This window comes from Numenius arquata, chromosome 9 (assembly GCF_964106895.1).
Source record: "Numenius arquata chromosome 9, bNumArq3.hap1.1, whole genome shotgun sequence".
Classification (NCBI taxonomy): domain Eukaryota; kingdom Metazoa; phylum Chordata; class Aves; order Charadriiformes; family Scolopacidae; genus Numenius; species Numenius arquata.
The window spans coordinates 30,695,637-30,720,599 of NC_133584.1; the positions used below are offsets into that span (position 1 = coordinate 30,695,637).

Here is a 24,963-nt window from a genome sequence, read left to right on the forward strand (position 1 = left end):
GTTGTTTAATAAAAATACTTCACTGTTAATTCTCTAAACACACATTTTGACTGTATATTCAAGAGCTGAAGGACATAATTGGTGCCATTTACCTCTAGCAAGACATGAACTTTAGCAAACAAACTTATCACCACGTTTGACCTCACATACTCTTTTTTGCAGGTAAATTACAGGAAAGGGAGTAAGTGAATTACTGACAAAATTTGCAACTTTTCGAGTCTGATACATAGACTTTTTCTATAAAGACAGAAAGGAAGATACCTGTCAGATTTTTTTCCTCTGAGAATTGTAGAAACCATAAAAACCCCTAAATTATTGAAATATTTTTCTTTGTAAGAATCTAGTAAGTGATTTTCCATCATTTTAATGTTACATTTCTTTTTCCTTTCCAGTCTGTGTTTGTTATGCATATCTGGTCACTATGTAAGATAAAAAGATTATATAGATGTCAAGACCTTGACACAAGTGGTCTGCAAGTGTTTGAAAGGACAAAATCTAAACAATTTTCTATTCTGTGTGAAAGGAATTTTTCAGCCTCTTTTTCTGGATAGAGAAGCATATGTTATTCTCAAACATTATTAGATGTGTCCAATTACTGAAATTTAAATGTACTATAATTAAATCAATACTAAAATTATTTTAATTATTTTTATTATCAGTAGCAGCTTTATCATGTAATGCATGGAACCAGAAGCAGATGACACGTTTCATACAAGACAAAGGTCTGTGCCCTTGTGGTACCAACAAATGGAATGAGCACAGATGGGCGAGTGTGTATGTGATTGACAGTAAATACCAAACTGGACTGGCTGGGAAATAGGTGAAATGACCTAGAAGCCCAGGCAATATATATATATGTCTGTGTATGTGTACACATGTGTTTTTGCATGGCTGCCTGTGAGTGAGCAGGTCTGCCTGAGGAAGTGTAGTGGGGCTGTGAGCCTCGGGGGGTTGAACGTCCAGGTGCCAGTAACTGCAGAAACCAGCAGCAGGGGTATCTACTGGTTAGGCTGTGTGTCAGCTCAGGTCCTAGAGGGATGCACATTGTATATGTCTATATATCACAGAATCACAGAATCTTCATGGTTGGAAGTGACCTTTGAGATCATCAAGTCCAACCATACACACACACAAAAAAAACCCAACCCCAACAATCTCGGGCACTAGAGCATGCCCTGAAGTGCCACGTCTACACCTTTCTTAAATACCTCCAGGGATGGCGACTCCACCACCTCCCTGGGCAGGCTGTTCCAGTGCCTGACCACCCTCTCAGTAAAGTCATTCTTCCTAATATCTAATCTAAACCTCCCCTGCCGCAACTTCAGACCATTTCCTCTGGTCCTGTCTTTATTCCCTTGGGAGAAAAGGCCAACACCCACCTCTCTACAACCTCCTTTCAGGGAGTTGTAGAGGGCAATGAGGTCCCCCCTCAGCCTCCTCTTCTCCAAACTAAACATGCCCAGTTCCCTCAGCCTCTCCTCGTATGACTTGTTCTCTAGACCCCTCACTATCTTGGTGGCTCTCCTCTGGACACGCTCCAGCACTTATATTTCCCAGTACCAGACCATAATCATGATCAGCCAGAGAGGGTAACGGGATGAGGCTGTCAGTGCTGTTTGTGTTTGTGGGAGTGCTGAGTGTGCCAGAACTGTCTATACGTGTTGTATGTGTGCCTACTGGGAATGCACGCTCAGCCCCGCTACCAGTTGGACCTCACGGCAAGGAGATGCGGCAGCCTCGCATCTATCTGGCTGCTGGGTGCATCCCCACATCCTTACCTTTCTGAAAATAATGTCCTGTATTATTATACAGGACATAATACATATATATGTGTGTGTGTGTACACACACATTTTTGTATGGGTGCCTGTGACAATAGAATATTTAGAATATTTTAAAAAGCATTAATCAGTTTTGCATGCTTTTACTGAAAAATGTTTTTCACTAAAAATAACAAGGGAATTCTTTCACTTTAATCAGCCTATGCTATCGATACACAGAATAAAAAAACAATAGTTTTGTTAGTATTTGGTGGGAAACATGGTGTTTTAAATATACTTATTTTCTTTATATTTATACAATTCCCTTTTCCCTGCCTCACAGTTCATATAGGAAATACAGAGGCAATCTAAAGAGAGGGATTTGGCTCTTAAATTTAATAATGAAAGTAGAAAGTATTTACACTGCAATAAGCTAAATCCTGCAATATTTCTTAGTGATTTTCTTTCATCTGTTTTTGTTTTACATGTACTTACGCTCAAGGCAGTTGGTCCTGGAGGTCCTGCATCTCCCTAGTTAAGACAGGAGAGTAAATAAATCAGCAATCTCTTTAGTTACACATTTCTAACCTCTAGGCATTTTAGAGGATATGCACCACTGCAGAAGTAAATTCAGCATAATCATCAAACATGCTCCGATTATGAAAATGTATGAGTAAAGCAATATTCTTTTTCAGTAATGGCATAGATGTACACAGTTCGCCATAGGTTAAATGGAAAAAAATGGCAGGCCTCTGCATCAATGAATCACAGCTTAAAAAAAGCAATCCTTCAAAACACATTTGCATATGTTAAATTACAAGCTGCAGCTTACATGCACGAGGTGGCCACTGAAGCCAGTGTGACCAGCTCACATATGTAAAGACATCTGATCGTGTAAAATGTTCACAGACTGAGGTTGCTGAGGTACAAATTGTGCTGTGAGACCTTCAGGTTCAGTCCGTGGGAGCAAATCAGAGCACCCAAAAAGCAATTCAGAACATTGAATTTGGGCTCCTGCTCTGAATTCCTTTCAAAATTTGTCATGATAAAGCGTACTTGTCTTCCATATTTACAGTTATTCTGTATTCATATTCCTCAACCCTTAAGCTACACAAATGGCAGCAGTGGGCATTCGTCACAAGTAGTTAAGGCAGTGTGTTCAATATTGAAGAAATATCATGCACACTCGTATACATACAACTTTACAGATAAAAAAGTACCTTTTCTCCTTTAGGACCAGCCACACCAGGACTACCAGAGTCACCTTTTAGTCCCTGGGCAAAGAAGAAAAATGCATATTTGTTGTCAGCTGTGGAAAGCATTGGACAAAATCCTGTAGTGCTGTGAATTAGTATATACTAACCAACTAAGCCTTAAAATATTACCCCATTATTAGTACTACTATCTCGTAATTCTTCATTTTCATTATTTTTTGAATAGAGAAACATCTACCGAAGACCACAAGGGTCTTCAACACATAATTAAACACAAAAAGCCTACCTATGTACTTGATTGTGCCCTATTATGGCAAGTAGTGTGTAGAAATGCAACGTTCCTTTGCAGTCCCAGCAGGTCTGTACCTTGCATGGCCAACAAAGGTAAAACAGAATACTAGAGAAAGTAGTACTAAATTCACTTAACCCATGATAAAATTGGGAAAGAGGCAGAGGTGGACAGAGAGCTGTGGATTCTGTGTTTCAAGTAGCAATGCTGAGCTGGTGAGCTGCAGCAGGGTACAGCTCAGAGCTACTGTACATCCTCCAGCACTCTGATCTTCACCAGTGTTTGAAAAGGCATTTAGAGAAATGATCGAGTCCTTCATACCTCCCTCCTTAGTTCTGCCTTCAGCTGGAGAAGCAGATAATACCGCCTAGTCTTACAAATTACATATGGAGCAATTTCACAATCATAGATTGTAGATTGGTTTGGGTTGGAAGGGATCTGGTCACCTGGTCCATTCCTCCTGCAATGAGCAGGGGCATCTTCAACTAGATCAGGCTGCTTCAAGCCCCATCCAGCCTGACCTTGAATGTTTCCAGGGACGGGGCATCCACAACTTCTCTGGAAAACCTGTTGCAATGTTTCACCACCCTCATCATAAAAAATTTCCTCTTTATGTGTAGTCTGAATCTACCCTCTACAATATCTACAATACACTTGTCTTCCACTTGTCTTGTCTCACCAGAAGACAATTCTCTTGTCCACTTTGCTTGTCTCACCAGAAGCACCCCCAAAAAAAATCTTTAGCACCCTGCACATAATCTTTGTTGTTTTCTCCTTGCTGTAAAATACATGGAAAAGTGAAAGGTTTTGAAATATGCCCTGAAAATTCAAGCCATTCTGCACTAAGCAAGGAACTTAATTCTGATGCTGGACCAACTTAACAGGAACTTCTTTTTGGTTAGTCCAAGAGATTTGACTTGTGCCTTCCCTGTGATCGCTGCTTTAGAGGCATTCAACAGGAGAGCACATAAGTGTACTTACAGTACACTGTAAGTCAGAGACAGTTCCACAGGTTCAAAGATTTTACTTAGAAACCATATGGCAGTGATACAGGCAATATGGGATCCAATCATGAGATATTCCACAAGCAGGCCACCATCATTACTATTGTGGAGGTTAAACACAGCGTGGGCAGAGAAGATTTATCTACATCTGGATTCGGGTTCACTAACTTAAGTTCTTCCCAGCCCCTTTTTTGCCCTTGCAAACTCTCTTTCTCAGTTTGCAATAATTGGAAAGATGGAGGCAACTGGCACACAAATTATAAGCAACATCTGTGCCTTGGTGGGTACAGAAACATTAAATCAGTGAGTGCTCTAAATACTGCATATTTGTGCAACTTCACTTCCTGCTAAAATTACATTAATTCACCATCTGGAAGGAACATCATTTAGAACTACATGAGCATTTAAGTACCCACTTTGGATTAAATTTGTGGTTGTTGTAAATACCCCTGATTTAGCTTTGATTTGTCCTTTATTAAGCTTGCCAAATATGTAATAGTTGAATAAGAAGTAGTTTTGCTGTTTGAACTTAAAAAATGTAATATGCAGATGGATTCAAAAACCAAGCCAAAAAATTACTTTCTTTTTACAATCTGCATATTTATGACATAGTTTTAATACTGTCCTCATTTACTACGTTTTACTTTTCACCTCCTTCTGAAAGACTCCATTAAATACAACCACTCCATATTCTAAAAAGCCATTTTAGGGTTTTTTCAGGTATGCAAACTTTATGGGTCTGGTTCAAAAATCAGTATTAGCAAATCAGCAGTAGAACAATAGGTTTGAGTTTAATAATTAGGCCTCAGGCTGTATATTTACAGAAAAGAAAAGATAAAAAAATCTGCAACTCACAGAAGGCAACATATCTGTGTGTGTCTCTACTGAACGGAGAACACAACTGCAGAGGAAAGATACTGAACCCAAGCCATGCACTCTCAAACTATGAACATCATTTTTAACTAACTGGTGTGTCTAAAGCTTTAAAAGCTTTAAAGTGTTCCTCCAGTGATGTATGCAGTTTGACATCTACTGCAGAGATGACGGCCAAAGAGGTCAACTTCGCACAAAAAGGACAAGGGGAAACTATATATTTGGCAACAAGCCTTGCAATGTTTGAAGCAGGATTTCTGAGTAGCCAGGAAAGTATTCATATATAATGCATTTACTTTATAATACTTGAATTAGCTTTCTTTTGTAGTTTATAACCCCAAGAAAGAACAGCAGTATCAGAAAAAAAATTGCTTAAAGGATTACCCCATTAGAAGTATTTCTTGTTCTTCTACATATTATATATCTTTAAAAAATATTATTAACTTAATAAGTACCAGACCCTGAACACTTGCAAAAACACATCTGGTACTGTACCAGGCCTATTGTTCCCCACAGCCACCCTTTTAGAGCTGCTGAGAGATTTAGGTGCTGCTGACTGTCTCTGAAATGACGTAAATAGTAAGAATTCATGTGCTAAGTCAAATCTGTAGCCCCTTTTAGCGCAGTACAGTAGAGTATCCTGTCTCTGGCAGAGACCAGAACAGGATGCTTCAGTAAAATGGATGTGGTTATCTAAACAGATATAATTTGGATGATTTTTGATAAAGCTTTAAATTAGAAAAGCCCATTTTCTGCAATATTTTAGGAGAATGAGGCCAGTTTTGAAAACAACAAACTAATTTCTATTGATCTAAGGAGTCTGTTATCAGATTTGCCAGAAATTCAGGAACCGAATAAAAAATCCAGCAGTTCTCATAACAGAGAGTAAATGAATTATTGAATACTATCCTGATATAATTCTAGCTTTTTGGGGAGCAATATAATAATACAGATTTGCGAGTTTATGAAAAGTCTTCAGCTGGTACTATTTCTCCTCTGCAAGGACTAGAGCTTGGTCTTTTTACACGTCAGAATAAACTTACTTACATTAAAGTTCCTCTACGGATGCCAAAATGTAAAGTCAGTGTTAGGATAGGCATGTATAAGGCCAACTCAGGGCTAAAAAGATAACAACATGAGAAATGGCAGAAATGGGAAATGTTATAGATATAACAAGACAGGTGTTACTGTAACACAGTTGCTGACCAACAGAGAAATTACTGTAACATATACCACAAATGCCAGTGTAAAGTCAGCAAAACTGGGGCCAATAGGGGAAAGATTAAACTAGAGGTGGGCTTTTCATTTGGAAGGGGATGACAATGCTATTCTTCTGGTGGAAGGAATTTAAAGAAGTGACCATATTGTTTCACACTATTTTTGACAAATATTTAACCAGACTTTTCTGAGATATTAGTTCACTGATGTCTTTGCCAGCCTACAAAACCAACTGGATTAGGAGAAAAAAACAAACAATTAATAAACAGTAACTGTGCTTTAAAACTCTAAAAAGGACCATGGTTTCACATACTCTTCAAAGATGGGATTTTTATTAATGATGTCCTAACACTACTAGTATAAAAGGTGACAGTTTTTCTATTTGAATTTTCCTTTTAAACCAGTGACAATCTCAAACAAAGTTTGCTGTGCTCTGGAGTTCCACAGTGAAGGAAAAACAGCTTTACTTAGTGATGTGATAAATATGTTCCTTACTAAGTTTGAGAACATTTTATTCATTCAAAAGAAGTACCAGGTATAACCAGAACCAGAAAATGAAACAGTTTTTAACTTCCTATGTTTTTGATGATTTGGACAAGATCAGAGCAGTCAAAGATTTTGAGAGAAAAGGGAACCAAACAACTCTTTCCCCTAAGCCAATTCTTTTTGGGTCAACATGATGATGTGCTAATTGGTACTACTACCATCACTAGCAAAAAGGACAGAAGATGAAGAGAACAGAGGATTCACAGCTTGCTGCTTTTGCTGGGAAATCACATCCCACATGCCTGCAGTGTCTCAGGAACTATACTACCTATCCCTAGCCCCTAGGAGTATCATCTAACCTGCCCACCAAATGACAGCAACAACTTGAACCAAGTGCACACCTTCTGTGAGTACCCCCATACAACCTACAAGGGCTACATTAAAAGGGAAATGCGTATCGGTGCTTGCACAGGATGGGGGAAGCATCTTGTAATTTAAAGGAGTCTGGTTCTGTAAATTAGATTTTATTACAGACTTGTCTGTTGCTTTTAACCTTGACACTGCGATGTTCAGTTTGGTTTAAAAGCCACACAAGGGATTTGTAAGGGTTTAACGAGCAGACACCTCTCCGGCTGAGACTGATTAGCTGGCAACCCCTCTGATAAAAATGCTGCAGCCCAAACAGAGGGATTTGAATGATAGAGCAGGGGAGTTTGAAGAAAACTTGCAGCAGTAGACTCACAATAAGCCAACCTGGGACCAAACACAGAAGCCTCAAGATAGCCAGGGTAAGGAGAGGAAGCTTACTGGGAAACTCTTACAGAGCTGCCAGAGTCTCTAAGGCTTATGCTGCCTGGCAGCAGACAACTGCATGGACTGGTTTCCACATGGACTGGAGATCAGAGGGACTGGAGATCATTGAGGGCTAGGGTTCTGTTTAACAGCTCACTGAAGACAAACTACTGCGATGAAGAGACCGATATCAGCCACAACCTCACTAGTAGTGTAGAAGACAAGGCCCACCGCCTTTTCTCAGCTGCCATCAGTTCCTTACTTACCCACAGCTGGGAAATACCTGCAAAGTGCATTCACCTCTCACCCTGAGGCAAAATGTTTACCATAATAACAGACATGAACTTGATCAGAGAAGTCTGAAAAAGAGTACCAAAATAACTCAACTGCTAGCTTTGCATGAAATTATCAATAAGAAAACTCTTTCTGGAGTTAAAGAATGTTAGGAAAATTGTTATGTTAAGTGTTCCCTCCAAGTAAAACATGCTATTTGTGCCCTAATGCTTTACTTGATGAATTCTGACTTAACGTGCCCTAGTAGGTTCACTGAGGCTTGAGAAAACTGTATCATATACTGAAAAGTTTCTCAGAGAGAGAGCAGCAGTGAGAGTTTATACATCATCACAGAAAACAGATGAAAAGAGTAAAATACACTGGAAACTGATGACAGGTACTCTTCCCAATGAAAAAATGCAAAGATCAGCTGGACCTCAACCAGAGGAGTCGCTCCTGCAGCGGCCAAGTGTCACCCAATGGAAATGCACCTATTTGGGCAACACAAACTGTGCTCCATGCACGTGGCAATGGAAAATGCTGTAAGATCGGCATAACCTTTTGAGGAGAACAATTTTTTCACTCTAAAAGATACCTGTTTGGAAAAACATCATTCATTACTTAAATCTCACACCAGGCTAAAATATCCCAGAACTGCACATATTATCTATACTACTGGAAATACAGATGACAATCCAACACACTAACCAACAATGTGCAAGCAAATTATTATATATCGAATCAACAATCTCTGCTGAGTAATAAAGGTTGGAAATACACTAATGAGTAAGAAAACAGAACTATGCTTTCTCTGCAGAGCAGCCTTAAAATCTAAATTGAAACAATATTTTCAGAGTCAGCTGTACAACACCAAGTTGTACACGTTGGGATAACTTTTCTAATTCAGCAAAGTATTTTCAAAGCTCCAAACAATATCCTATTTTTCAGTTTATGTCTCATGTACCTTTAAATATTGCTATTGCTCATTTCTTGTTAATGCCATTCAAAATCTTCATATTGCTATGCTACTAGAATTTTCTGGATCCTGAGCAACACCTACTGTCTCCTTATACTTTTGGTCTTAACAGAATCCTCAAACTCTGAATATAATTAAATATCACTACCAACTTCATACCTTCAAGCAATAAAATTCTTCCCTTCCTACCCAAATATTTTCTTATGACGTTAATACTAAGGCAGTTCAAGATTAGAGAGACATGCCATGAGGGTGTGAAGGTAAACGACTTACCATCATACCAAAGTCACTGGATCCCTTTAAAAATGTTCATATTTCTGTTCACCTTTTCCCACAAGCATAAAAATAAAAAGGTCCAATATATCTTCCACCTTTCCATTGAAAACCTGGGATTTTTTTCATTGCTCACTGAACTTCAGAGGTCCATCCTTTGACATCAGGTACGTAAAGAATAACAAAATTTTATGCAGGAAAGTTTTATAAAAGTCACTTAGGGTATCACCTTTCCCAGCAGAAGAAAAAAAATAACAGTGAATCACTTGGTTTGATGTTGTAGAGATTATATACTAAATTTTCAGATTTGTTTTTACACTTTTTTTTTTTTTTACAATTTACAAGAAAGACTCTACTCTTCCCCTAGCTACGCATATACATGCTTATAGATATGATAAAACTCTCAGTTTTCACTTACCTTTGTTGAAGGATTTCATTTACGTTAGCAAAACATTAATTGGTAGTATTCCATGGTATTCACTTTCTACCTGCACCACTGTTCAAGAAAATAACGACTCCAAAAAGAGTCTAAAAATTTGAAATGTAAAGATTTTCTTTGCATTTCAGTTCAACTGACAAGCATATGAATATAACATAGATCTTATTCCACAGATAATTTCATGGATACTTGTATTGCAAATTTATCCTTATTCATATGGGATATGAGCGTCATGGAGAAGAAACTGTATTTACCAGGATTTCTTTCAGACTGTGTGCCTATGAAGCTCCACTTGTTACATGGATACAAATGATAGCACTATTAATGTTGAGTGGCTAAAAAAGGCTCAAGGGGTAAAACAGAGATACTACCCAAGCAAACTGTCTGTTCATATTATACAGGCAAATACCTGCTTACAGATGTAACGTGAACATGTGCCAATGTAGAAGGATTACATTAGTAATATATTTAGTTATTTATAACTACTCCTTAAGAAGCTAAAAACAATGGCAACTACATTGCTAGTAGTTATAGGAAGCATTCATATTGTCAGATGGATTTTGAATAACGTCTCAGCCTGGGACATGGCTTTGTAGATATTGGCTCACATTCCTGGAGTGATAAACTAGGAGACATGCAGAGCAGTTAAATATACTCACATTTCCTGCACCCAAACCTGGTTCTCAATGAGATTAACTGACCCGGTTAGCGCAACCAGGGAGGGATGAGGGAATTAAACTTTTTAGGTATCTCTTCGTTGTTACAGAAAGCCTAGTCTCCAAACCAGGTCTGGCTTCTCCTCTGTCATGCTACTTCATTCTAGCAAGAACCTTTTGTACAGCTAAGAAAACACAAGAAGTAACAGCAAGCAAAACTATTCTGTGACAACTACTTTCCTGATTTTGATTAAAATAAATTCAGATATATTTCTAACATTTGTGCAACATGAAACATTCATTCATCATTTTCAAATTCTTCACTTGCGAATACGGAAACCCTCACTTCCCCAGGCAGAGAAAACAGCTGCCAGCAGCTGATACTGCTAGCTTTAAGTGTTTTCGGGCTTTCTTTGTACAGCACTGCAGATTACACCCATGTAAGCAGATTAACTTGATTATTTCAGAAATATCAGATGTTACATTTCTGTATGTGGAATGAGTTTGAGAGACACTGACAGCAACTAAGAGCCAATGATTCACAGTCCTTTAAATTTAAACTTAACGACTGGCATCTCTATGCACAGTGATAGATGTACTTGAAGCATTTTATATGTGTTGTTAAAAAGGAATTATGTGTGGATTCAACCAATATAGTGTTATACTGCCTTGTGCAATTTTACTTCCAAAATATTTTAATGACAGTTCCCATGATGATAACCTACCATTCTTGACACATTACAACAGTTCAGTAAATATTTCAAAATATAAAGGCTTGATATTTTACACTTTCACAGTGCCACTATGTCAAATATGTTCTAGAGTTCACCAGATACTTGGTATACCTTACTCTTCCTAAAAGGTTTATGGAACAAGATCCCATGTAGTAAAGGAGATCGTGTAAGACCAACACAGAAATGTCCCCAGAGCTATGGAAAGAAACACAGATGTGTTTTTTCCATCCTGTCAGCATATATGTATGCATGACAGAAGTATATGGTTCACCTTTACAGACAGGCAGGCTACAAGAGGATACCTAAACGTAGTTTCAGCTCAGTACAGAGTATATGTTTTCATATGGAGGACATCCACTACTAGTCAAAAATAGCCTGATTTATCTAGTATTAAATTATAATAACCTAAAATAGGAAAAATATTTTTATGGTTTCAGTATGCGTAGAAGGCCAAATGACATAAAAAGTGCCGTAATTATGTATTATGTTTTACTGCATTTTCAGTAGACCCAGCTAGACCATCATAGCTTTTTTGTATCAAATGCACACCCTTTTACTCTTTTGGTAAAGTTGCTTAAAAGAGCTTTGCTGAGTGTTTTTTCCAACTCCTGTATCTGGATTCCAGTCCTAATGACAGTCATTCCCCAAAGAATTTGGACAGTCAGGCTTATATGCCTCTGTGAGACGCTCTCTGCCTTCAACTGTGATGCTTGCAATTGGAAAGCCAACAGTATCCTGCACTGAAACCTAAACACAGGTTGACCCCCAACTAGGTCAAGGAGGAGACATGAGAGGAAGAGGGGGATAAAGGAAACCACTGGCTTGATTTTTTTTTTTTTTAATTTTCTTAAATCTTGCTGTTCAAATCATGTTGGTTGGCCATTTTAGTATTGCATTGAAAAAAAATCTGATTTTCTCCCCTCTCACCTTGGTTCAATGTATTATAAAAATAAATTTAAATTTAAAAATAAATTAGGCAAAAGTAAGGTTTATTACTGGGCATGTCTATAGTGCTAGCTCAGGTTCAAGCTTGAATGTGAACTCAGTGACCAGGATTATCCGGTACTTTTAGACGCAGATTCATGTTCTACCTCAAATATGGACCAGACCAACCAACTAAGTAGGTAGCGAAATCTGGCAGAGAAAAAAAGTGAAATTTTTAACTGAAATTCTCTACCACGAGCCACATGGCACAGTGAGTGACCCACGGCTCTCACCCAGGCATCGATAATGGCCTGGCTCCAAGCCTAGCTTTACCCTGCCTCCAGAAATGCCCTCTTTTCTAGCAGATTATCCCCCCAGGAATGTTTCTCATCCATATTGTGTTGCTTTAATCCCCATGTTTGTTTCAGTTTATCTCATGAGCCCTCAGCAGAAACATCATAGAACTACCACATCCTTGCCCACAGCTCTCCTGTCCAACCTGAAGCCCTAAGAACTCATCTCTCACCTGAATGCATCTCTTTTTCTTGCCCCATCATCTTGTTGATGTTAACTCTCCAGGTATATGCATTTTCTAAATCCATCACTCTCCTTACCTAAATTCTGAATTTCATTGCTTAACCAATCCCCCCAAAAGTTTGTAACTTGACTGTTTCATTATCATTCAGTTCACCTCTCTTCCACGAATGCCTTCTGGTCCTGGTTCTCCTTTGTCTCCTTTTTCACCCTAAAAGAACGAACATTTATTTTATGATATGTACAAGACAAATACTAACCCATGACACTTTTTAATAGGAAAAATATTTTAAGGTTCTGGTCTGTTCTACACGAAGTGTTACATATATGTTGCTGGCTGCACAAGCAAAATCATTTCTTACATTCCAACTGAAATTCTTTCCAAAGAATTGCCTCTGAAAAATGTCTAGCGCTCTGAGAGCTACAGCTCTCTGTACTTCACAGCGCCACTGGACATCCATAACGACTCACCACAGAAAAATATTCTTGCTTCACACAGTGCTCCGAGAGCATGGTGGTGAAACAAAATTTTACACTGGGGAACAGTTTTCCTTTTGAAAATATTAACATTGACATTACATTAATTGTTTCATTCTGAGACTGTTTTTAAAGAAACAATTCTTATTTTAAATATCTGATAACAGAACTGTCCTCAATATTATTATTTTTCTTTAACTCATACTGGTATATGGTTCACTGATTGCATTTGAAAAATGAAAACAATTTTTGTTTTGAAAATTTTCTCCCAAGTATGAATATGAACAACATCATCAACCAAAAGAAAAAAATGGTGGGAAGGATCCTTCAGAATTGACTATACAGGCTGGTTCCTGTGTTTGCTCATGAAACACTGACTACAAAACACGATATTCTTTGTAGGATACAAGAAAAGATTCAGCTCTGTATTATCTCTAACAACCACCCTATTCTAGTTAACACATATTTCATCAACTGACTGAACTCTGTCAAATCATAAAAGTAACATAATCCTGATAAAAGCGTGAGGACTAATGATGAGTCCAAGCTCTTCATATCAACCAAAGAAAGGGAACAGCCCTGCACTGAATTTCAATTATCTCCAGGATACTATATTTGTCTGAGCAGAACCTATTCATTATGTCAGCATCATCTTCATAATTCTGTTAGGTAAATGGTATTGACCTGAGATCATTCAGCTAACTCCATCTGTAACACAGCCCTCATTCAGAGCCATTCCTCCAGTGGCAATGACAGAGGGCATTTCATCTAATCATCAGTTTTGCAAAATGAGTATGTATGAGCTTACTCAAACAACTGAAGCCTACCAACAAATTAGCAACAGCAAACTGAATTTAATAATCCCATGCACAAGATGGCTTTGCTAGTTCATTGTTTCCATTTTAATATATCTTGTTGATAACAAACTTAATGCTACGCATTAGCCTGAATCATAGTGTTAATGTTTTCCCTCAAGTATTGCCTGCCTTGCTTGTAAAAAACCCTAAAAATTAATCCAGTAAATCTATGCATTTATTGCAAAAGCTTAAATGACACCAAACAGTTATAGGAATTTAACACTTGTTATTTTAGTATGGTTAATCTATATGGTTTGGTTAATCTTTGTTCTATGGATTAAGACATTCGTCGAGATAGTAATTTTCTTTCACTGTCAGTTTAAAAAAAATAACAGTTGAAGTCCCAAACTTACTATTCTTCTTTAAATAGCTCACTTAAAACTTTTAGAAGAAACTGCAAAAACTACATTTTACTTTTCATCACTGTAACAGGCTGGACATTTAATACTGCTTTCAGGATCTTTCAACTAGTTATCAGTTACACTGCTACAACCTTGCAATAGCTACAAAAGTACAGTCATCTATTTCACATAGTATCTCTTTATCCAAAGATATATCTAGGAAATTGAAAAATCATTGCAATTTATGGAGTTGTTTTTTCTCCTATGATTTCTTTATCTGCTTTCGTACTCTAAGAAAAAATTATATAAATATGTACAGATTTGCTTCAGAAGTAGTAGTATCCTGTAAATTCTTTGATGTATAGGTGGAAACCTAAGGTAAACGTATCTTGTCATAATTTGTTGTGCAACATCTACATTTACATAAAAACCTAAATAGAGAGCCTAAACCAAAAGACGACCCTCCCCTCACCCTCGTTTATCATTTGCCTTGATGTTAGATGAGCAGCATGTGTTGGAGACCATGACTTTTTCTTCTACAGTAGGCAGATGGTAACTTCAAAACACTGGCAGGCAGTTCTAGGCACATACAAGTGTGGTTGGTGAATGCAGAGAAGAAAGAAAAGCTGCCTTCCTTATGATTTACAAGATATTTGGATTTAAGATGATTATCAGTTTCTTAGACAAAATGAAGAAAAGCACCTCCAATTAATGAGCCCGGACCTCTGCAGAGTCCCAAGAGCCAGGGGCTTTCTGCCAGGTATGCGATTTTACTATGAACCTATTCTGATTTTTTAATAGAGTTAATGATTTGTCCTCGCCAAGTCTGTCATATGAAACGTCCATGTTCTCCGTGAAGCCAGAATTCAAATCAAACAGAGGTCCAATTTTTACAATTTATTCTCATGAGAACTGAGCCAAGACACGCTCATTTCTGCCTTTATGGAGCACACTATACCGCATAATTAACAGCTTCAAATCTAGCCAATTCACAGAATGCTGAAGTCACTCTGCCATGTAGAGGAGGCTGTTAATAATCAACATTGTGGCTTGTCTCATAGATTAACAGAAAAGAAAGAGAAATGTGTTAATGCCATTTTATATCTAATGTTCCTGCCTGCTTATCCTATACTCAGATGAGACAATTAAAGACTATTTATTGTAAAAACAGGATGACAAAACTCTGGAAGAACCATGCCTTGTTTATTAGGTAACTAAAACTAATCCAATACAACACTGAATTGTTTCTATTTCTTTGGGTGCATTCTGCTTTCGATTACCCCAATGGAACAAGCTGATGGGGTTGCTCCAGTGTAAGCGCTAGGAGGGATTCAGTCTGCTGTGTGTAAGAGCAGGCACACTGAACTCAGTGGTAATACTCCTTAATTAGAGCCAGGGTTTCACACGTGGCATCTGCAAGACTGGAGTACCAGCCTTCAACTCCCTTGTCAACTTTAAGGCTGCCTCCTTTTCCTTGCATACTATTTCCTCCTGATTATAACAGCAAAGTAATGCATTTGGAAATAAAATATATTCATACCTAAAAATTTACCTAAAAAGGTAAAGTTTCTTTTGCAGCACTGCCCTGTTAATGATACTAATCAGGAATTCCTGATATCCTTATCAACATTTTCAAGTACTATTTATTAACAATAGCTGAAATACTCTCCAAAGTACGCAAGCTATACAGTATCACTAACAGTGTGGATACTTTATAATTTTTAACCTCTGAAACTCTGTGATTTTACCTTACACATCTTTAAGACAGTATGCAAGGAAACAGAAGAGTGACACAAGAAACTTACTTCCAAACAGGCTGTAACCCTGTATCCCGTAAGATCAGTACCTAACCAAAGTGCGAAAGGGACAGCATAAACCATTGCAGAAATACACTACTATTTCTAGTAAACTACAATCAACAGTGATGACCTGGAAGGATGTCACTGTGAAGCCTGTGTCTTCCAAACCCACCTATTTAGGATACTCAGACCCAGCGAGAAAGGGGGTGATCACAAAGCTTCATAGGCATCAGCAATTCAGAGAGCTCAGTAAACACACTTATCTAGAAACTGTGACCCAAAAAGCTTCTGATTCCAAACTATGCCACCACCATTTTGTGAAGGAGGCCCAAACAACAGGTGTTGTGCCTGACCAAGCTGGATAACATGTCAGGAGAAAGATCTTTCCTTCCTGCTTCATTTACATAGACTGAGCAATACTGAAGATGTTCATACCAGCTAACTACTGCTTAGTGTGACGCACCACATTTCTAAGTAAGCTCTAAACATTTCTAAGCCAGAAAGGCAAACTACCACCTCAATTGGATCCAAAATCTCAGGCACAGAATGATCTGAAGCCAGGCCAACCTGTGGTTCCAAAACTGTCAGCAGGAATGAGGCAGCCATCCATTTTTATTCTTTGTAGAAAAACCTTAAAATGCAAAATGACTTTGATCAATCAGAACAGTGATCAAAAAAAAGTCAAGTCCAATAAATGTTACAGGATAGTGCTCTCCAAACAGAGAAATCAAATGCACAAATAGCAAGTAAAGAATAATCCCTATAGTGCTACTGCAGAAAAGGATCTGGGGATTATAATGGATCACACAGTGAGCGGGACTGTAACATAAAGGTATTTTTAGAAGGTTAAACTCCATTCTCCACTTGCCAAATGCAAATTGAAAAAAGCCAACTAGGCTGGTTTACTTGCCACTGATGAAAACAGTGAATAACAGTGAGTAGTTCAGGGCATCATATTTTTCATGGAACTTAGTCAACTTTTAAGTATCTGCTCTTCTCCAAACCAGAATGATAGAAAGCTTGAGAAAAAAGTTAGGAGGAAAGAGTGAAAACAGGACACACTGATTAATCTCAAATATGGAAAAGAATGCTATAAATGGGATAATAAGTTTTTCATACAAATAATGGGTTTAATTTTCAGCCAAAAAGATTTAGGCTGGGGGGAGGAGGGAGATGTGAATTGTGGTTGAAGAGGCAGAGAAGTGCTGTAATGATCTACCCAAGAATACAAGTAAAATTGCCTTAACTGTAGATTTTGCTTGAGAATGCTCTAGACAGAACTGATGATACTTCACTGTATGTGTGTCTTTATGGACACGAGGCAGATATAACCCTGTGCACTCTTCCAGGATAACGTTTCCTCTAGACTGCTCCTTGGTTCTGCTACGATTGCTCACTCTTGGAAAATGGGACTAAGTCACATGTTAAAATAGTTTTAGCTTTTCTTAGGATCACAGAATCACAGAATCACATGGGGTTGGAAGGGACCTCTGGAGATCATCTAGTCCAACCCCCCTGCCCAAGCAGGTCCACCCAGAGCAGGCTGCACAGGAACATGTCCAGGCAGGTTTTGAACGTCTCCAGAGAAGGAGACTCCACCACCTCTCTGGGCAGGGTGATTTCCTTGCTGAGTAATGACTACAGTGTTTGCAGGAGGCAGATGTCTTAATGAGTCAAAATTCTCTCATTTAATAAATACATTCTCTCTTTTCATGAAGACATTGAAAGACAGACAAACATTCATTCAAATGCCAGCAATATACAGGGTAACAATATTACTGAGCTGTTTGCACTGTCACCATGCCATTATCACCAAGCACAGTGACTGAATAGTATCAGTTCAGAGATAAAGAACAGCAAAATAAAAATCAAACCAAAAAAGCACAGACAAAACAGAAGTGAACAGATAAACCTATTCTGAAGAGTTAGCAACCTCTTTAGATTGAAGGACTGTATCCACATTTGATCCAGTCATACAGTTTAGGCATACTTTTAGATTCTTCATGGAAGCTAAACTCTCACAGTGCAACATCCACAAACACCGATTTATAAAATAGTCTGCGAATTCCATGGCACCCTGGCAGGCAATAAAGTGTTCCTGGTTATTGTCTTACTGAAATCTTTTCTCACAAAGCCTACAGAACTATGATATACTTGAGAATTAAGCCTTCAGAACACTCAAATTGTATTCTTTCACATCTAGAAAATGCCACAGGAAGGCTGCCAGCAACATCTTACTGAAAACACAAATGAACAATCCTTTGATCTTTTAATGTGTTCCCTACAGATCTCTAAATCTCACCTTGGTCCTTATCTTCAGTGTAACCCTATCTTGTGGAAATCTAAAGGACTGTCTAACATACCCTGATGCTGACCAGAGCTAGTAGTTAAGATAACTAATGAAATACCGAAAGGCATTAAATAATACTGTGATAAGTGGAAAAAATAATCTATGTAGCATAGTACATAACACATTTTCATCTAAGAGGCTTGTTCAGGTAAAAGAAACATAAAGACACAACTTCATCCTTTTGGGTGATAGATAACAGCAAAAGAAGAAAAAATACTGAGATTTTACATAACTTCTGCTTGCTAAAATCTAACATTTAGCTTTGTTATTAAATAATAAATGTCCCTAATGAATGTTCTCATGCTTTAGATGCTCACACTGGCTTTGTTTTTTCCACATTAAATTTAGATGTTGTGGTTTGCAAACTTTGCTCTGTATGCTCTCCTGCCATGGCTCATTCTGCCATCATCGTTTCACTTTTTTTTCTTCAAACTTTTCAGTGTCAAGGAGAAAAAGGAAAATCAGCATCCAAAACTTCACTCTTTTTGGTAACTGATCATGTATTTCCAGACTTAACTTCTTAATCCAAGATTAAAGTTTTATTCATAAAAACAAGGGAAATAATGCAAACTAAATCATGAATTATCTAAAAGCAGAGTTTCAATCTCCCAGATAATATATATTTTTAACATCCACTTGAATATATTAATACTCTCTTCAAAGAAAGTACAATCAGTCAGACAAAATGTGTTTATAAAGAAAAGTCACGAAGATTTTTCTGGTGTTCTTCACTTGCAAATGCTACTTGGTATTTACATGCAGAGGCCTTAGTGGATGTAAACAACTTTCTTAAATAGCTCAAAACTTCCCCAAAAAATCAATATGATGTTTATTTCAAGAATTTGCATACACAGAAACAAATTATAGTATATATGCTAAAGACTCTAAAAACCTCACTGTGAATAGTAACGGATATTCTATTCTTTACTCACTCCGTCTGGCTGAATTCTACAATACATTCTATCACTTCAATTTAAAAATTGGTGTATTGCTCATCATTTATTGTGCTATACCTTTCCTCATAATCCAAAAGCAAAAGGCTTTGCAAACTACGAAGACTCATTTATTCCGTCAGACAACTCATACATGCAACTTTCAATGAAAAGGCTATACAGGGTACATTCATGGTCCAGTTTTCTTCTCTTGATACGGTGTCTCTGGCTAACCTCATCTGCAAATATAAAAATCAACAATCATTTCTATGAGTCATCATTTACACTTCTACTCCAGACTTGCCTCCTGTCCAAGAGAACATGTTGACTTTCCAGTACCTTCTTGTTGATATCCAACCATTTGAATTAGTTTTAAATGTTTCTTTCAACAGTTTTTCCTCAAGAAAGCTTCCTCTTTTCTCACTGAAAGTACACTGATTCTACTGGTCACCAAGAACTGGAATAATCTTGACATGAGTCACTCAGATACAAACCACATCTAGACCACAGACAAACTTTTTCAGCTATCTACAGAGCTACCACTTTCATCCAGATGTGATCACACTATTTTCACAAATGCTTCCTCACCCTGCTCTCACCTACCCATTAGGAATATCATCACTAAAACTCTGTTCATCATTTATCTTCTCCTTTGCTGGTTCTCATGCACACATACTTAAATACTGGGTAACCTAAGTAACTCAGTGCACAACTCAGCATTGCAAGGCTTACACAAAGTCATACATTTATCCCCATTCCATAACCTCTCCTTTCAGCCCAATTCTTCTCTGGTGCGATGAGCACAAAACCTACACAATAGGTGAAGCATTGTCCTGGGTTGAGAGACACAGGACGAACTTTTCTTCTAATGCTGGGGAAAATTGCACTTTTAGAAGACTCTAGTGTCTGAATTTGTGAAAATATTTACTTTATAGCCAGCCAGGCTCTGTGGGATTCAAGGTTAGTGTTTTCGAGCCTTGCCAGGGGCAGGGACAAGGAGGAGCAAGGCCTGGGCATTTGACCCAGGCTGGCCAACAGGAGTATTTCATACCATGAATGTCACATCCAATATAAATTAGAAAAGTTAGCTGCGTAGCTGGCTCTCTCCCTGATGGCGGCGGGTCCAGACAACTCCTTGCCCCGGTGCCGGAGCCCTGAGGCCTTCCCTTCCTCCTGAAGCCATTGAGCTCCCAGTGTCCGCCATTTGCTGTCCCTGCTGGGAGTGCACAGCTTCCTACTGACAGAATGGGCTGAGATAATTCCTGTATATCTTATATCAGTATCGGGATTAATACTGGTTCTTTAGTATTATTGTTATTTATTTAGTCTTAGTCTATTAAATCTGTTTATATTTCAACCCTCGTGTTTCTTTGTGTTCCCCGATTCCCCTTTCCGGGTGGGGAGGGGTCATTGGGTGATAGAATAATTGTCTAATGACAATAGATTGTTATGGGTTCTCTCAAACCATAACAAGCATCATCTTCTATATTATTTATTTTTTAATTAACAAACCAATCTGATTGTTCTGTAGGTCCATCCTGTCTTAAATGGATGTAGGTCCATCCATCTCTGTCTTAAATGTTATATTTTACTTATACCATCTTTGCAATGGGATAAATAAATGGCCTGCTCTGTCTTTGTACTGTGCCTGACACAAAGGAATCATAATACATGTCTTGAATTGCACAAATACTTGAGCTTTTACAGAATTTTGCTTTTACATCACTCACAAACAAAACTAATAGTTGAATTTAGTTCTAAGTTTTCAGCACCAAGCTCCACTATAACTTTGAATTTAAGTATCTTGTGTATCTATCAGTAAATTAAAACCTGAAAAGAAAAAAAGCTGTCTCATTACATTAGCACATTATTTTTCCCTTCCTTAAGTAAATACTACAAATGGATTTGACTTTCAGCTGTTTGTTTTAAATTCTTTTTACATTTTTAAATTTTCTTGTTTTAAATCCTGTCTGTCTTTTAGTGGGGAGGTTTCTGTTTTTACTGGCTTAGTGTTAGTGTTGAATGAAGATTTTTCCGTAGGAGGAATAAACTAGTTTCTTTTCATGGCTGTTCTCCTAAGGCAACCTAAAGCCTATCTGCTCTTGTCAGCAGTTGACAAATAGTATTGCTTTCACAGCATGTAGTATTTTTTAGACACCCATGCTTTCATGGTTTTGGCAGGCTATTACTATTGTTATTTAGACTCTAAAAAATGTCCTGCAGATGGTTAAAGCAGCATCAAGTGTTCGCGCAAGCTGATGGACTGCTATGTCTTTTCTGCAAAGGCTGCACCTCTGGGTTTATTTCTGTCACACAACCACCAGAATAATCACATTTTCTGTAGCTGTAACTATTAACCATGTTCACCAGGCTCACACAGACAGTAGTATTGGTTACCTCTGCTTTCTTAGACTACAGTAGGTAGTTTGTTAAGGTCACAGAAATGCATACTTTGGAACAGGAAATTGGGGTTTCAATAAAGCTCTTGTGGATTCTGGTACAATGTAAAAGTGTGATGTGTTCACTCTTCTGATGGATATTTATCTGAGGAGGAGGCTTGATCTGTGTTTAAATTAAGCACCCCTTGCTCAGTCAGACTTCACTAAGGCCAGTTCAAAACACGGCTAGAAAAGCAGGAAAGGGCTGCCTTTTGCATAAAATTGAGTAATTATAGATTTAATGCAGGAAGTTTTCTCTCTTTTTGAGAAGATAAAAATTCATAGCTCTCAATTCCCTCGTGACTGTCCATACAACCAGCCATAGAGTACCGTGCATGAATACAATTGTCATATTTCTGCTCTAGCTGGACCACTGTGCAGGGAAGTGTGAAAAATCAATGGGTCTAGAATAAATAGGTGAGAGAATGTTCTGCAGCCTACTGAAGGGAAGGAAGCATCTTTAGAAAGGTCATCCTGGGAAATTTGAGCTGCATCTACTGGCTGGCTATTGACAACAGAAGCAAGTTTAATTAACACTGGCCTTCAGTAAGTACATAAAACTCATAAAAGGGCAAAACTTTTTTATCTGTGCACATATATATTGGCCTCACCATACGAGAAAGATCAATGATATGGTCCCTGTAGACATCTAAGGCAACTCAGTCTCCCTTACTGTCACAGAAATTCTGAACTTCTGCTGTAAATTAGCTGCTCTTCTAAGCTAGCTTCTTTGGTTTCTTAAACTTCAATTTAAGAATACACAAAGATGGCCAATGAGCGTCCTGTAAAAAGTAGCAGCATAAAGCTGCTGTTTGGGTTAGCTACATTAGACACATACTGCTGTACAATTTACCGTTCTTTAACTTTTGTGCAGATCTTTGATAACAGCCTTAATACCCTTGACTTGCATGTTTGCTATGTCAGGTCTTCTTCAAAGTAAGTATTTTGTAGGTATATCTACAGTAGCAAACAGTGTGGCACTGAAGACCAAATGATGCAGAGTACTAGGTGTTCACACTGTATGTGTTTTGTTGGAGGTCTTCCAAACCTACCTTGGAGTAGCTTTAGTCTGTTTTCACGATCTCAACAGCCATTAGTAATTGCAACACCTTAGGCTTGTTCCTGGAATACAACTTTCAGTTAAGCTTCACCAAAAGGAATCATACTGCTCTTCTCCAGGCCAAAAAGTCATCTATATAGGACTGCAGCACCTTCTAGTCATTAAAATATGCCTATTCTTCTGGAATACCTTGGTTGCTGAAGAAAAGCCAGCCAGCAGTCTGCAGAAACAGAATCTGCTGGGATATAGCCCAGTGAACACAGGCTTTTTTTTGGTAAAAGCAGTTACCTGATTTATTTACTTCACTAGGCATTGCGCAAAGAGTTGGGATAGCAGTGCACAGGGACACTGGGGATAGGAAGAAGCAGCTGGAAAGGAGGAGATGGGGGAGGAAACTGTTATCATTGACAGTATTAGCTTAACAAACATTAAGTGGAGAAAAGAAAAGAAGTGCTTTGGAGATTTAAATACACTTAAACACATATGTTACTAACTTTTCAGTAATAAAATCCACATCTGTCTTTGCAGGTTGTGGAAAGCTTCCCCCCCTCACACGTGCACACAGAGTTTTATTTTTGGTACATTCATGAACAAAGGTTCTGTTATCTCCTGTTCTACAGTGACCAATATGAGTAGCCGTTCTGTTGTTTCTTCTTTCACCACACTCTGTTCATGAATTGTGATCCTCACCTGAATTGCAAAGAGCTCTTACTCAAAATTGCAAGAGCCCATTTAGGGAGCCCATTGACTTAAACACATGTATATCATCTGCAAATTTACTTCTTCACATTCATGCCTATTTTAGAAACATCACATAAAAGAATTTTTAAAAAGGTGTCACAATATGAAACTAAATTATAAAAACTACAAGGCTCATAAGCATTTATGCAATTTATGCTGAATGATGCTTTGTAATATTGTAGCATCGATACTGTTATATTAGATCATCCTATTGCCTCTTCTCATTAGATACCTGTCAGTACTCTCTTTTTCATAAAGAATAATCCTCTGCAACAGCGCATACAACATAATGTCACTGACAGTAGCAGCTGCAGTGGCCTCCTTGCTGTGGAGCCCCACCAGCTCAGTCTCACAGCATCTCTCTGCTCAGCAGCTCCCAAGAACTGCCTCCCCTTTGAGAGAAAGGAGACTCGCACATCAGGAGCTCTACTCAGTTTGCTGTGTTAAAGTTACACACTGCACCTACCAGCAAGGATTCAGTCGTGCCTACTCTCTATTGCTTTAATGCCGCCTTCCTCCAGAGCCTCCTTTCTGGCTTGAAGCTTTCCTTTAATAACTGCACTGCAGTAAATCAAAATAATTAAGTCAGAAGTGATTTAGTTTAGAAACCTATTACTTCATATGTTACTGAATATTTTCGTGACTGTGTTTAATTTCCTAGAAAGAGATGACTTATTCTAGCATACACATACATGCCTATGTAAACACACAAGCGCATTAGTGCAAATGTGCGCTTTTAACTGGAAATTGAGGAAATACACTCAAAGTTAAACCTATCACTAGATCTGGGATCGAGAAAAAATATCCCACCTAGACTACACTGTCAGAAAATACCGAGAATTACAACCATATGAAACTACTTTAATTTCTAGTCCTGGCTAACTTTAAGACCAGATCAATGATACTACCTGAAGTTATCCAGAACCTATGAGATCTGTGAGGAGCTGAAGTACTCATGCTATGGTATACCGCACCTACAATGCATCCCACAGCACTTCCAGTTAAAGACAACTCTTTCTTCAAAGATATTATGCAAAGGCATTAGTGAAATGTAAACACCTTTTCCAAAAGTAAAATAGGGAAAGAGAATGGAAAAATATGTGTATGGGTGGGTGTCTGCACAACAGCAAAGGTAAAGTATGAGCCAAAAAAAAAAAAGGGAAGAGAGAAGGCACAGATAATCAAGGACAAGTGACAAAAATAGCAAGCAGACAAAAAAAAATAAAAATCCAGAAACAGTGATAAGAAAATGAGTTTGAACAAAAATGACTGGATGTTGAACTTCAGTCAGACCTATTTCTCTGAGACTATCTTGTGGGAAATTCATATGATAGGCTATTTCCAGGCCTCTCTCTAATCCAATTGAGGTCACATTGAGTTTGCAAATTAATTCTATTCTGGCATTTCTTATCTTTCAACTCAGCAATCATCTTTTTAAAATTCAGTCTGTTCAGATTAATAAATGGCAAACAAGAAAAATCATCTGTCATAATGAATTATAAGACCTTTCACCAAAGCTCATCT

At 38.0% G+C, this 24,963-nt stretch overlaps 1 protein-coding gene across 1 annotated transcript in view; it reads right to left on the minus strand.

The window, feature by feature from the left end:
* Nucleotides 1-24,963, minus strand: part of COL19A1 (collagen type XIX alpha 1 chain) — a 210,647-nt gene that overhangs the window by 98,835 nt on the left and 86,849 nt on the right. Inside the window, exons 12-14 of the mRNA XM_074153019.1 lie at nucleotides 12,602-12,655; nucleotides 2,980-3,033; nucleotides 2,255-2,290 (exon numbers count right to left, since the gene is read on the minus strand). Coding sequence (XP_074009120.1) covers nucleotides 2,255-2,290; nucleotides 2,980-3,033; nucleotides 12,602-12,655 — 144 coding nt within the window. The remainder of the gene's footprint in view (nucleotides 1-2,254; nucleotides 2,291-2,979; nucleotides 3,034-12,601; nucleotides 12,656-24,963) is intronic.